General features: G+C 45.9%; 1 protein-coding gene across 2 annotated transcripts in view; it reads right to left on the bottom strand.

Annotated features, from left to right (window-relative positions):
• DNAH11 (dynein axonemal heavy chain 11) overlaps window positions 1-13054 on the bottom strand; it is a 561376-nt gene that overhangs the window by 315079 nt on the left and 233243 nt on the right. For both annotated transcript variants that reach the window (XM_063921780.1, XM_063921778.1), the window contains 3 exons: window positions 9319-9441; window positions 8403-8525; window positions 6158-6382 (listed from right to left, as the gene is read on the bottom strand). In XM_063921780.1, the coding sequence (XP_063777850.1) occupies window positions 6158-6382; window positions 8403-8525; window positions 9319-9441 (471 nt within the window). The remainder of the gene's footprint in view (window positions 1-6157; window positions 6383-8402; window positions 8526-9318; window positions 9442-13054) is intronic.

Below are 13054 nucleotides of genomic sequence, written 5' to 3'. Positions count from 1 at the left end.
CTGCCACAGAATGTGTAAACTGAATTGTATTACAAATCCAGCGAGCAATCGTCTGCTTAGAAGCAGGAGCACCCATCTTGTTGGGTGCATACAGGCTAAACAGCGAGTCAGATTTTCTGACTCCAGCCGTCCTGGAAACATATTTTTCAGGGCCCTGACAACGTCAAGTAACTTGGAGTCCTCCAAGTCCCTAGTACCCGCAGGTACCACAATAGGTTGGTTCATGTGAAAAACAGAAAACACCTTAAGGAGAAATTGAGGACGAGTCCTCAATTCTGCCCTGTCAGAATGAAAAATTAAGTAAGGGCTTTATATATGATAAAGCCGCCAATTCTGACACACGCCTGGCTGAAGCCAGGGCTAATAAAATATCTCACATGGAAGGTGACGATGCTAAGTCCACAGTGGTGAGTGGTTCAAACCAATGTGACTTTAGGAAACTCAAAACAACATTGAGATCCCAAGGTGCCACTGGGGCACAAAAGGAGGCTGTATATGCAGTACCCCTTTTACAAACATCTGAAAGTCAGGCACTAAAGCCAGTTCTTTCTGGAAGAAATTCGACAGGGCCGAAATTTGAACCTTAATGGACCCTAATTTTAGGCCCATAGACAGTCCTGTTTTCAGGAAATGTAGGAAACGACCCAGTTGGAATTCCTCTGTAGGGGCCTTCTTGGCCTCACACCACGCAACATATCTTCACCAAATGCGGTGAAAATGTTTTGCGGTTACATCCTTCCTGTCTTCGACCAGGGTAGGGATGACTTCATCTGGAATGCCCTTTCAGGATCCGGCGTTCAACCGCCATGCCGTCAAACGTGGCCGCGGTAAGTCTTGGAACAGACAAGGCCCCTGCTGGAGCAGGTCCTTTCTTAAAGGTAGAGGCCACGGGTCTTCCGTGAACATCTCTTGAAGTTTCGGGTACCAAGTCCTTCTTGGCCAATCCGGAACCACGAGTATCGTTCTTACTCATCTCCCTCTTATGATTCTCAGTACTTTTGGTATGAGAGGCATAGGAGGGAACACATACTCTGACTGGTACACCCACAGTGTTACCAGAGCGTCCACCGCTATTGCCTGAGGGTCCCTTGACCTGGCGCAATATCTGTCTAGTTTTTTGTTCAGGCGGGACGCCATCATGTCCACCTTTGGTTTTTCCCAACGGTTTACAATCATGTGGAAAACTTCCCGATGAAGTCCCCACTCTCCCGGGTGGAGGTCATGCCTGCTGAGGAAGTCTGCTTCCCAGTTTTCCACTCCCGGAATGAACACTGCTGAGAGTGTTATCACATGATTTTTCGCCCAGCGAAGAATCCTTGTAGTTTCTGCCATTTCCCTCCTGCTTCTTGTGCCGCCCTGTCTGTTTACGTGGGCGACTGCCGTGATGTTGTCCCAGTGGATCAATACCGGCTGACCTTGAAGCAGAGGTCTTGCTAAGCTTAGAGCATTGTAAATTGCCCTTAGCTCCAGTATATTTATGTGGAGAGAAGTCTCCAGACTTGATCACACTCTCTGGAAATTTTTTCCTTGTGTGACTGCTCCCCAGCCACTCAGGCTGGCATCCGTGGTCACCAGGACCCAGTCCTGAATGCCGAATCTGCGGCCCTTTCATAGATGAGCACTCTGTAGCCACCGCAGAAGAAACACCCTTGTCCTTGGAGACAGGGTTATCCGCTGATGCATCTGAAGATGCGATCCGGACCATTTTTCCAGCAGATCCCACGGAAAGGTTCTTGCGTGAAATCTACCGAATGGGATCGCTTTGTAAGAAACCACCATTTTTCACAGGATCCTTGTGCAATGATGCACTGATACTTTTCCTGGTTTTAGGAGGTTCCTGACTAGCTCGGATAACTCCCTGGCTTTCTTCTCCGGGAGAAAACATCCTTTTCTGGACTGTGTCCAGAATCATCCCTAGGAACAGTAGACGTGTCGTCGGAAAAAACTGCGATTTTGGAATATTTAGAATCCACTCGTGCTGTCGTAGAACTACTTAAGATAGTGCTACTCCGACCTCCAACTGTTCTCTGGACCTTGCCCTTATCAGGAAAGCGTCCATATTTCTTTTAAGAAGAATCATCATTTCGGCCATTACCTTGGTAAAGACCCGGGGTGCCGTGGACAATCCAAACGGCAGCGTCTGAACTGATAGTGACAGTTCTGTACCACGAACCTGAGGTACCCTTGGTGAGAAGGCAAATTTGGACATGTAGGTAAGCGTCCCTGATATCCAGTGACACCATATCGTCCCCTTCTTCCTGGTTCGCTATCACTACTCTGAGTGACTCCATCTTGATTTGAACACTTGTATGTAAGTGTTCAAATATTTCAGATCTCACCGAGCCGTCTGACTTCAGTACCACAATATAGTGTGGAATAATACCCCTTCCCTTGTTGTAGAAGGGGTACTTTGATTATCACCTGCTGGGAATACAGCCTGTGAATTGTTCCCAATACTGCCTCCCTGTCTGAGGGAGACGTTGGTAAAGCAGACTTCAGGAACTTGTGAGGGGGAGACGTCTCGAATTTCCAATGTACACCTGGGATACTACGTGTAGGATCCAGGAGTCCACTTGTGAGTGAGCCCCCTGCGTGCTGAAACTCTTGAGATGACCCCCTACCGCACCTGAGTCCGCTTGTACGGCCCCAGCGTCATGCTGCGGACTTGGCAGAAGCTGTGGAGGGCTTCTGTTCCTGGGAATGGGCTGCCTGCTGCAGTCTTCTTCCCTTTCCTCTACCCCTGGGCAGATATGACTGGCCCTTTTGCCCGCCTGCCCTTATGGGGACGAAAGGACTGAGACTGAAAAGACTGTGTCCTTTTCTGCTGAGATGTGACTTGGGGTAACAAAAGGTGGATTTTTCAGCTGTTGCCATGGCCACCAGGTCCGATGGACCGCCCCTTTATACGGCAATACTTCCATGTGCCGTCTGGAATCTGCATCACCTGACCACTGTCGTGTCTTCGTCTGGCAGATATGGACATCACATTTACTCTTGATGCCAGAATGCAAATATCCCTCTGTGCATCTCGCATATATAGAAATGCATCTATAGTCAATAAAATCTTGTCCCTGTCAAGGGTATCAATATTTTCAGTCAGGAAATCCGACCAAGCCCCCTCAGCGCTGCACATCCAGGCTGAGGCGATTGCTGGTCGTAGTATAACACCAGTATGTGTGTATATACGTTTAGGATATTTTTCAGCTTCCTATCAGCTGGCTCCTTGAGGGCTGCCGTATCTGGAGACGGTAACGCCCCTTGTTTTTATAAGCGTGTGAGCGCCTTATCCACCCTAAGGTGTGTTTCCCAACTCGCCCTAACTTCTGGCAGGAAAGGGTATACCGCCAATAATTTTCTATCGGAGGAAACCCACGTATCATCACACACTTCATTTAATTTATCTGATTCAGGAAAAACTACAAGTAGTTTATTCACACCCTACATAATACCCTTATTTGTGGTACTTGTAGTATCAGAAATATGTAACACCTCCTTCATTGCCCTTAACATGAAACGTGTGGCCCTAAAGGAAAATACGTTTGTTTCTTCACCGTCGACACTGGAGTCAGTGTCCTTGTCTGTGTCGACCGACTGAGGTAAATGGGCGTTTTTACAAGCCCCTGACGGTGTCTGAGACGCATGGACAGGTACTAATTTGTTTGCCGGCCGTCTCATGTCGTCAACCGACCTTGCAGCGTGTTGACATTATCACGTAATTCCTAAATAAGCCATCCATTCCAGTGTCGACTCCCTAGAGAGTGACATCACCAATACAGGCAATTTGCTCCGCCTCCTCACCAACATCGTCCTCCTACATGTCGACACACACGTACCGACACACATCACACACACAGGGAATGCTCTGATAGAGGACAGGACCCCACTAGCCCTTTGGGGAGACAGAGGGAGAGTTTGCCAGCACACACCAAAAACGCTATAATTATACAGGGACAACCCCTTATACAAGTGTTTTCCCTTATAGCATTTTTATATATGTAATCATATCGCCAAATAAGTGCCCCCCCTCTCTGTTTTAACCCTGTTTCTGTAGTGCAGTGCAGGGGAGAGCCTGGGAGCCTTCCTCACAGCAGAGCTGAGCAGGAAAATGGCGCCGTGTGCTGAGGAGAATAGGCCCCGCCCCCTTTTCGGCGGGCTCTTCTCCCGGAGTTTGTGAGATCTGGCAGGGGTTAAATACATCCATATAGCCTCAAGGGCTATATGTGATGTATTTTAGCCATAAAAAGGTATTATACATTGCTGCCCAGGGCGCCCCCCCCAGCGCCCTGCACCCTCAGTGACAGTTGGTGACTGTTGGTGAAGTGTGCTGACAACAATGGCGCACAGCTGCAGTGCTGTGCGCTACCTTATGAAGACTGAAAGTCTTCTGCCGCCTGTTTCTGGACCTCTTCAACTTCGGCATCTGCAAGGGGGGTCGGCGGCACGGCTCCGGGACCGGACTCCATGGCTGGGCCTGTGTTCGATCCCTCTGGCGCTAATGGTGTCCAGTAGCCTAAGAAGCAAATCCATCCTGCACGCAGGTGAGTTTACTTCTCTCCCCTAAGTCCCTCGTAGCAGTGAGCCTGTTGCCAGCAGGACTCACTGAAAATAAAAAACCTAACTTAAACTTTTATTCTAAGCAGCTCAGGAGAGCCACCTAGATTGCACCCTTCTCGTCGGGCACAAAAATCTAACTGAGGCTTGGAGGAGGGTCATAGGGGGAGGAGCCAGTGCACACCACCTGATCCTAAAGCTTTTATTATTGTGCCCTGTCTCCTGCGGAGCCGCTATATCCCCATGGTCCTTACGGAGTCCCAGCATCCACTAGGACGTCAGAGAAATGTTACTTTCAAAAGGCATAGAGTACGATTACAGACATTGCAGCATCCCATTATATAAATACTTTCACTCTATAAATCTATGGGCCTGTGCTTTATATCCTTCCATAACCACCGTATTACAGCTTTATCAAACTGATCCAAAAACAAAATGAATCATACAGATTTTTTCAGTGAGAGCTCCCTAAAATAATTTCCTAAACCCAGGATGAATGTCTTCATATATAATTGATCTGGAGAGGATATATATGTGTATATATGTGTGTATATATATATATATATATATATATATATATATATATATTTAGAAGGTCTGTCACATCACTTCAATGCGTGTTCAATAGAAGCTAGGACACATGCTCCGAATTAAGGACCACAGGGGCCTGGGGCTGAAAATTTTCAAGGGTCTATTATGAGAAGCGGAGGAGCTGTGATACGTGCTGTGTGGGTTTTTCCAGAGAAATGTGGGTGTGTCCACCCCCTAGGCTATCAGCCCCAAAATATGTTAAAGTAAAAAAACTGCATAATGTTGTTCCAAAAATAAAAATAATTTTTTTATGCTTATGATTTATGGCGACTGTGCGACCAGCTGGTGACAGGTCATCATTATGCTGTCATTATGATGGGCCTATTTCACGTGTGGGCCTGGAGCTGTAGTCCTATCTGCATAATTAAGCATTTCCCAATCACTCCTCAGTTCTTGTTGCACTTCCAGCTACTGAGGAAAATAAATGTGTCTCAGACCATTGATTGGGAATGATTATTGTACACACTATGGGGCATATGTATTAAGCCTGGAGAAGTGATAAAGCAATGTAAAGAGCAAGGTGATAACGCACCAGCCAATCAGCTTCTAACTGTAAATGTACATATTGGAGCTGATTGGGTGGTGCGTTATCACCGTGCATTTATCACTACTTTATTAATTACTTTTTTATCCCTACTCCAGGCTTAATACATCTGCTGCCCCTATGTTACTTGAGCACTAAGTAGCAGCGGACATCCGTATCCAAGATGCAAAAGCATGGGCTTTACTTAGCACTTCACCATTTATAAACTCCATGGACCTCAGCTCCTATACAGCTGACACAAGGACAGTGACAAAACTGGTCACATTTGGATTAATGGGGGCATTTGTCAGTATTTCAATGCTGCTGAGCACTTGCAGATCTGACCAGTAGTTTTAAAACGCAACAGGAGCCAATTCTAAATCACGCTCATTTAGCATTAAGCCTTATTGACAGACCATCGGATAAGTATATATACCCCATGGCCTCTTTAAAATGTAGCACACAGTAAAATCTAGATTATAATATAATGACCTTGAAGTCTGCATCCACTCCATCAAAGCGCTTAGCGTCATCCGGTAGTTGGTTTCTTATATCTTCAGAACCAATAAATATGCTTTCTAGATGAGACCAAGTACGCTGGACCTCCATCCAAATGTAAATCACTGAGTCAGCCAGGTTTAGTCTCTTCTGCCAGCTGGACACTTGCTCAATAAAATATTCCACATACTTGCTTTGCATAATTGCCTGCAACTGCACCTGAAACATTGTGCAGAACACAAGGTCAAACCAGGACATAAGAAAACAAGTAAATCAATGTAAAAAAAAAAAAAAAAAAAAAAAAGCATAAATATTTAGTTTGCAAGACAATCAGCTTGAACACACTTAGGGGGGTATCCAATTGTTTGAAAAGTCAGTTGGGTGTCTTTTTTTTTTCCCTATCTAAAATACAGGGAAAAAACAGGCACCCAACCGACTTTTCAAACAATTGAATTCCACCCTTAGAATGTCTGGAGCAGAACACAGTAATATTTGTTCGGTGTAGCTATGCCCGTTAATATGACTTTTTGGGGGGTGTTCAAATGTTTGAAAAATGAGTTGGGTTTCTGTTTTTCCCTATCTAACAGACAGGAAAAAACAGACACCCAACCGACTTTTCCAACAATTGAATTCCACCCTTTGAATTGCTGAAAACTGGAATAATATGACCGAAAGCAGAATGCAGCTGTTATTTTTCTCATGCACTTTACAAAATGTCATTAAATATGGCAGTACACGCTATCGGTTACAGCACCTTTATCATGTGCAACGGTTACTATAGATATGAAGAAATGTAGGAATCCTAGCAGACAGTAAGCTGGACAGCGGCATCCGATGCCAGGAAGCAGCTGCAGCAGCATGCTCTCATGTGTGAGCAAGGAGACTGATCGCAGTGTAATAATATGTGTGCTTGCAGTTCAGGTCATTATATAGACCATATCATGAATACTGGGAATAGTTTTGGATATAAGGACTTATTCAGCTACAGTTGCAGTTCTATGACTGAGCATCGCGCAGCAAGAAACGCCCAGCATGTTAAAAGCCCGCCCAGCACAGAACAAGCCGCCCACTGACGCGTTCGCAATTCTGCAAATGCAGCCATAGAATTGCAGATGCACTGCAAAAATCGAGCACCATTCACAGTTGCGGATGACCCAGGACGACTCAGAATAATGAGAATACAGTCGCACCGGGCGCCATGTTTTCAGTCGCCGCAATCGCAGCGGACATTAGATGCACGCCCCAAAAACGGGCATGACACACCTGCATTTTGTCATCACTCCCCACAAATGCCATGTGTACACCCACAAATGCCAGCCGCCTGTCAATCAGCCTGCGATTGAATCCCGGTAAGATGCAATCGCAGTAGAATCACAGCTCTCGGGTAGTGCATGCGCAATGCATTCTCATCGCATGCGCAGTCGTTTGATAATTGGCTGATATGCGATTTTGCAAAACTGCAACTGAAGCTGAATAAGGCCCATAGTCTATAAGAAACACAGAGACAAAATAGAGTGTTTAGAAAAATAGAAGAAGGACTTGTTTAGGTTCTAAATATATACAAGATCAGCACAGAGTTATTTGATGCTAGGACAGTGCAGGTGACAAGAGGACTATCACTGGAGGAAAGATGGTGCCACCTGCAACATATTACACCGTAAGGATGGTCGGGATGTGCAGGTCTCTGCCGTGTGGGTGGTGATACTGTATTAAAAACTGAACTACCTGTTATTTAAAATAATATCTACAGTGATCACTGCTAAATATCATACCCAAGGAAATATAATGTCATTTGTCCTATGAGGTCAGGAATGATCCAAGCCCAAGTGATATTAAATTGGCTGTGTATACTGGATATATTATCTGATGTCCTGTGAACAAATTAGAAAAGATGGAATGTGCAGACTTTTGTTTCATCCATGCTATGTATGCAGCTATACTTATACTGCATTGTTTTAGGTAAATCTGGGCAGGTGAAAACAAGGTAGGTGCTGACGCCTGGTCAACAGAGACCCTCCTGTAAAGTCCCTGGTTCTGTGTCCAGCAAGGCACTTACACACACTCAGCAAGGCGATAAGACAGGAGACAGATGCTTCGGGGAAGAAGTGGAACCCAAACATTTCTACTTGTTGTGCATCAGGTCATACATTACAGCTTGTTTATATGTCCTTATAAAGCATCATGTTCAAGATATTTTGTTCTTACAAGTCTCTTTTCCAGCTACGGTTTCCAGTCTTACCTGGTTGCTGTCCAAAGTCTCAAATAGCTGCTCGTCTGTTTTTATCAGCGGCGTTCCTGTACGATAGTGCTTTTCATAGGAGAACTCCAGTGTGGTCCAGGTCTGACTTATCTCTGTAAGTATCTAATCATGAGGATGGAAAGTTACTGTGTGCTTGTAGCAAACAGCAGTGTTACATGGATGTGATACAGTGTGGAACAAAGACCAAGCAGGAGATAGTTAGACCAGAGATATAACATTGGGGTACTTTTAGATTAAAATACACGTGAGCTGCGTCAGCATTCCGCGCTGCATTGCTGATACTGCTCACACCTCCACAGACAGCAAGCAGAAGCAGCCTGCGGAGACATAACACCCAGAGCTGGCAGAAACTGTTCCGGTGGCTTCCAGGCCTATTAGCGTTTTATAAAAATATTACAAACATAAAGAAAAAAAAAGAAAAATATTCACTTAAACCCAATACAGTATCCCTGATCGGACTGTTTTTCTACAGGATGTGGAAATGCAGATTCAAATTACAGAAAAAATAAAATGGGATAATTTTATGATCTGACTTTGGGTGTAATTCAGAGTTGATCGCAGCAGCAAATTTGTTAGCAATTGTGCAAAACCATGTGCACTGCAGGGGGGCAGATATAACATGTGCAGAGAGTTAGATTTGGGTGTGGTGTGTTCAAACTGAAATCTAAATTTCAGTTTAGAAATAAAGCAGCCAGTATTTACCCTGCACAGAAACAAAATAAAATAATTATAGGAAACTCTTGGGTATACGCAGAGACCATTAAAAAAAAAACACACAAAAAAAAAAAACACAATAGGCTCATGAAACCCTGTAGAAAAAGAAGCACTTTTAAAGTTAGTACATTAATTAGATAGCTCCGTCCTATGACGAGATTATTTGCTCTTAAAGGCTTACTTTCTCAGTGCCCATCTCTTTCACAGCTTTGTCCACAATGTTCCGGACCTCATCTTCCACTTTATGCAGCTGAAGAGCAAGCAAGTCTGACAATGTGGTTTGCTCAGTCATTGAAAATTGCACCTGTCAGGATGACAAACAGGAAAAGTTCATTTCTGAAACATCATCATGTTATAAAACCATCACTATTTACTGATAAATATAGCAGTAAAATAATCAGGGGCGGATTGGGATCGAACACCAACCCGAGAAATGTATGGAAGCAGCCCTAATGAGGGTGGAGTCTGTTGAGGGGGAGGGGCCTGTCAAGAGGGCGGGGTCACTCCTCAGAGGTCCTGATTTTGAGATAGACACAGTTGGGGCCTCCTTTGCTTTACGTTATGCTAATGTTTACCTGTGACTGTGGCCCATATTCTGAGTTGATCGCTCGCTAGCTACTTTTAGCAGCCGTGCAAACACATTATCGCCACCCATGAGGGAGTGTATTTTCGCTTTGCAAGTGTGCGATCGCATGTGCAACCGAGCGACAAGAACACATTTTGTGCAAAACAAGACCGGCCCTGTAGCTACTTATCATGTGCGAGGATTCTAGCGACGGAGGTCCCGGAATCGACGTCAGATACCCGCCCTGTAAACGCCTGGACACGCCTGCGTTTTCCCAAACACTCCCAGAAAACGGTCAGTTGCAACCCACAAACGCCCTCTTCCACACTACATACAGCACAGTACAGGGAGGGAGCACACACTACATACAGCACAGTACAGGGAGGGGGCACACACTCCATACAGCACAGTACAGGGAGGGAGCACACACTACATACAGCACAGTACAGGGAGGGAGCACACACTACATACAGCACAGTACAGGGAGGGAGCACACACTCCATACAGCACAGTACAGGGAGGGAGCACACACTACATACAGCACAGTACAGGGAGGGAGCACACACTACATACAGCACAGTACAGGGAGGGAGCACACACTACATACAGCACAGTACAGGGAGGGAGCACACACTACATACAGCACAGTACAGGGAGGGAGCACACACTACATACAGCACAGTACAGGGAGGGGGAGCACACACTACATACAGCACAGTACAGGGAGGAAGCACACACTACATACAGCACAGTACAGGGAGGAAGCACACACTACATACAGCACAGTACAGGGAGGGAGTACACACTACATACAGCACAGTACAGGGAGGGAGCACACACTACATACAGCACAGTACAGGGAGGGAGCACACACTACATACAGTACAGGGAGGGAGAGCACACACCACATAGAGCACAGTGCAGGGAGGGAGCATACACTACATACAGCACAGTACAGGGAGGGAGCATACACTACATACAGCACAGTACAGGGAGGGAGCACACACTGCATACAGCACAGTACAGGGAGGGAGCACACACTACATACAGCACAATACAGGTATGAAGCACACACTACATACAGCACAGTACAGGGAGGCAGCACACACTACATACAGCACAGTACAGGGAGGGAGCACACACTACATACAGCACAGTACAGGGAGGGAGCACACACTACATACAGCACAGTACAGGGAGGGAGCACACACTACATACAGCACAGTACAGGGAGGGAGCACACACTACATACAGCACAGTATAGGGAGGGAGCACACACTACATACAGCACAGTATAGGGAGGGAGCACACACTACATACAGCACAGTACAGGTAGGGAGCACACACTACATACAGCAAAGTACAGGGAGGCAGCACACACTACATACAGCACAGTACAGGGCGGGAGCACACACTACATACAGCACAGTACAGGGCGGGAGCACACACTACATACAGCAAAGTACAGGGAGGGAGCACACACTACATACAGCACAGTACAGGGAGGCAGCACACACAAGTAGTGAAACACAGACACAGGAGACCAGCGCAGCAGAATCTGTCCCAGTGGCCAATCCACCCCTGATCACATACATAGCCACCACATTATACAAATAGATGACAAATAAAGAAATAGCGCTAGGAAACTGGATATTGAATCTAACACAAATTTAATATAGTGATTAAAATGATACTGTTGCAACAGATAATTACAATACAGTGTAAAAGATTGGATTCGGGCATATCATAGCACTGCAGAGATTAAAAAGTTCCATATATTCTATATGGTTAAAACATTGGTAGCTGATACTCAAATAGGCCAATTCATCCCCAAGGATTCTGCCACAGTCCAGGAACAATTTGCAAGCGAAATGGAAACAGCGAAACGCGTCGGTGGGCCAGCTGGACTCTGTCTCCTCTTCTCCCCTAAGAGCCTAGAAGTCAGATAAAGGAACCTTCATCCTCTGCGAATTGGATATTTACACCATTGGACCTGAGCAACTAATCGGATCAAGTAGCATCTTGAACCAAGCCACGTAAGGTCACCTCCAACAGCAGTTGGTCTTTTTCCATTTCGCTTGCAAATTGTTCCTGGACTGTGGCAGAATCCTTGGGGATGAATTGGCCTATTTGAGTATCAGCTACCAATGTTTTAACCATATAGAATATATGGAACTTTTTAATCTCTGCAGTGCTATGATATGCCCGAATCCAATCTTTTACACTGTATTGTAATTATCTGTTGCAACAGTATCATTTTAATCACTATATTAAATTTGTGTTAGATTCAATATCCAGTTTCCTAGCGCTATTTCTTCATTTGTCATGTTATTGTAGTTGTGGGGCCTAACTAACCCCGTTGTAGTAGCAGCTTGAAGAGAAACAGCTCACTATTAGCGCCAAAGGCATTACTTGGTAATCCATTTTTCACATTATACAAATAGCACTGCATTACACGTATAGCACCGCATTACACAAATAGCACCACATAACACAAATAGTACAACATTGCAGGTATAGCACCGCATTATACGACTAGCTCCACATTACATACATAGCCACCGCATTACATACGTAGACACCGCATAAATAGGCCTATCATCATGGACAGACATTGGGCAGCTAAAGGGCTGAAGGATGTTGCATTAGAGATTGTCCCAGGGCTGGCTGTGAGTGCTGCCTTGTCAGCTGGCAACCTGAGAACAAAGTACATCCTGCTCCTGTCCAGTCCCCAAACCATACAATGTGACCGGGGACGCCCTAACCCTTACACTAACATGATAATGTAATTAAAAATAACCTCTCTTCCGGGTCCCATTCAGTGCTCAGTCGCCGCTCTGGCCAGTTCAGTGAGCGTGCGGGAGATGGGGTGGCAGTAGGTGTAGTGAACCCGGCTCTGACCATCGCTATGCTGCTGCTCCTGAGCCGGGCTCGTTGAAGAGACCTTTGGCCGGGGTCAGGGAGAGGATGCTGCTGCGCTGGTTAACTTTCTCAAGCTAGCTCACGGCTAGCGGCACCTGGAAGTGCCCGCTAGCCTAACTTCCGGATTACATTCCAATGAACAACAAGTACTGGAAGCAGTGTGAGCCAGCCCAGCCTGAGTGTGAATCGGCCTGGCTGAGGGGTATATGGGACCAGCCCATCGAAATCTGTCATGGTGTCCTGGTGGGCCAATCCGTCCCTGGTAGCTGCACTCCCTGTACCTATGGTAGCTACGTCCTTGTATATAACACATGTAACTGTGACAGGGAAGGTGGACCCTCTCAGCTCTGCATAGCAGCTGCACTCCCTGTACCTATGGTAGCTACGTCCTTGTATATAACACATGTAACTGTGACAGGGAAGGTGGCCC

This window comes from Pseudophryne corroboree, chromosome 5 (assembly GCF_028390025.1).
Source record: "Pseudophryne corroboree isolate aPseCor3 chromosome 5, aPseCor3.hap2, whole genome shotgun sequence".
Taxonomy (NCBI): Eukaryota; Metazoa; Chordata; class Amphibia; order Anura; family Myobatrachidae; genus Pseudophryne; species Pseudophryne corroboree.
The sequence above is the reverse complement of the archived record's forward strand: the minus strand, read 5'-3'. Positions and strand labels throughout refer to the sequence as shown.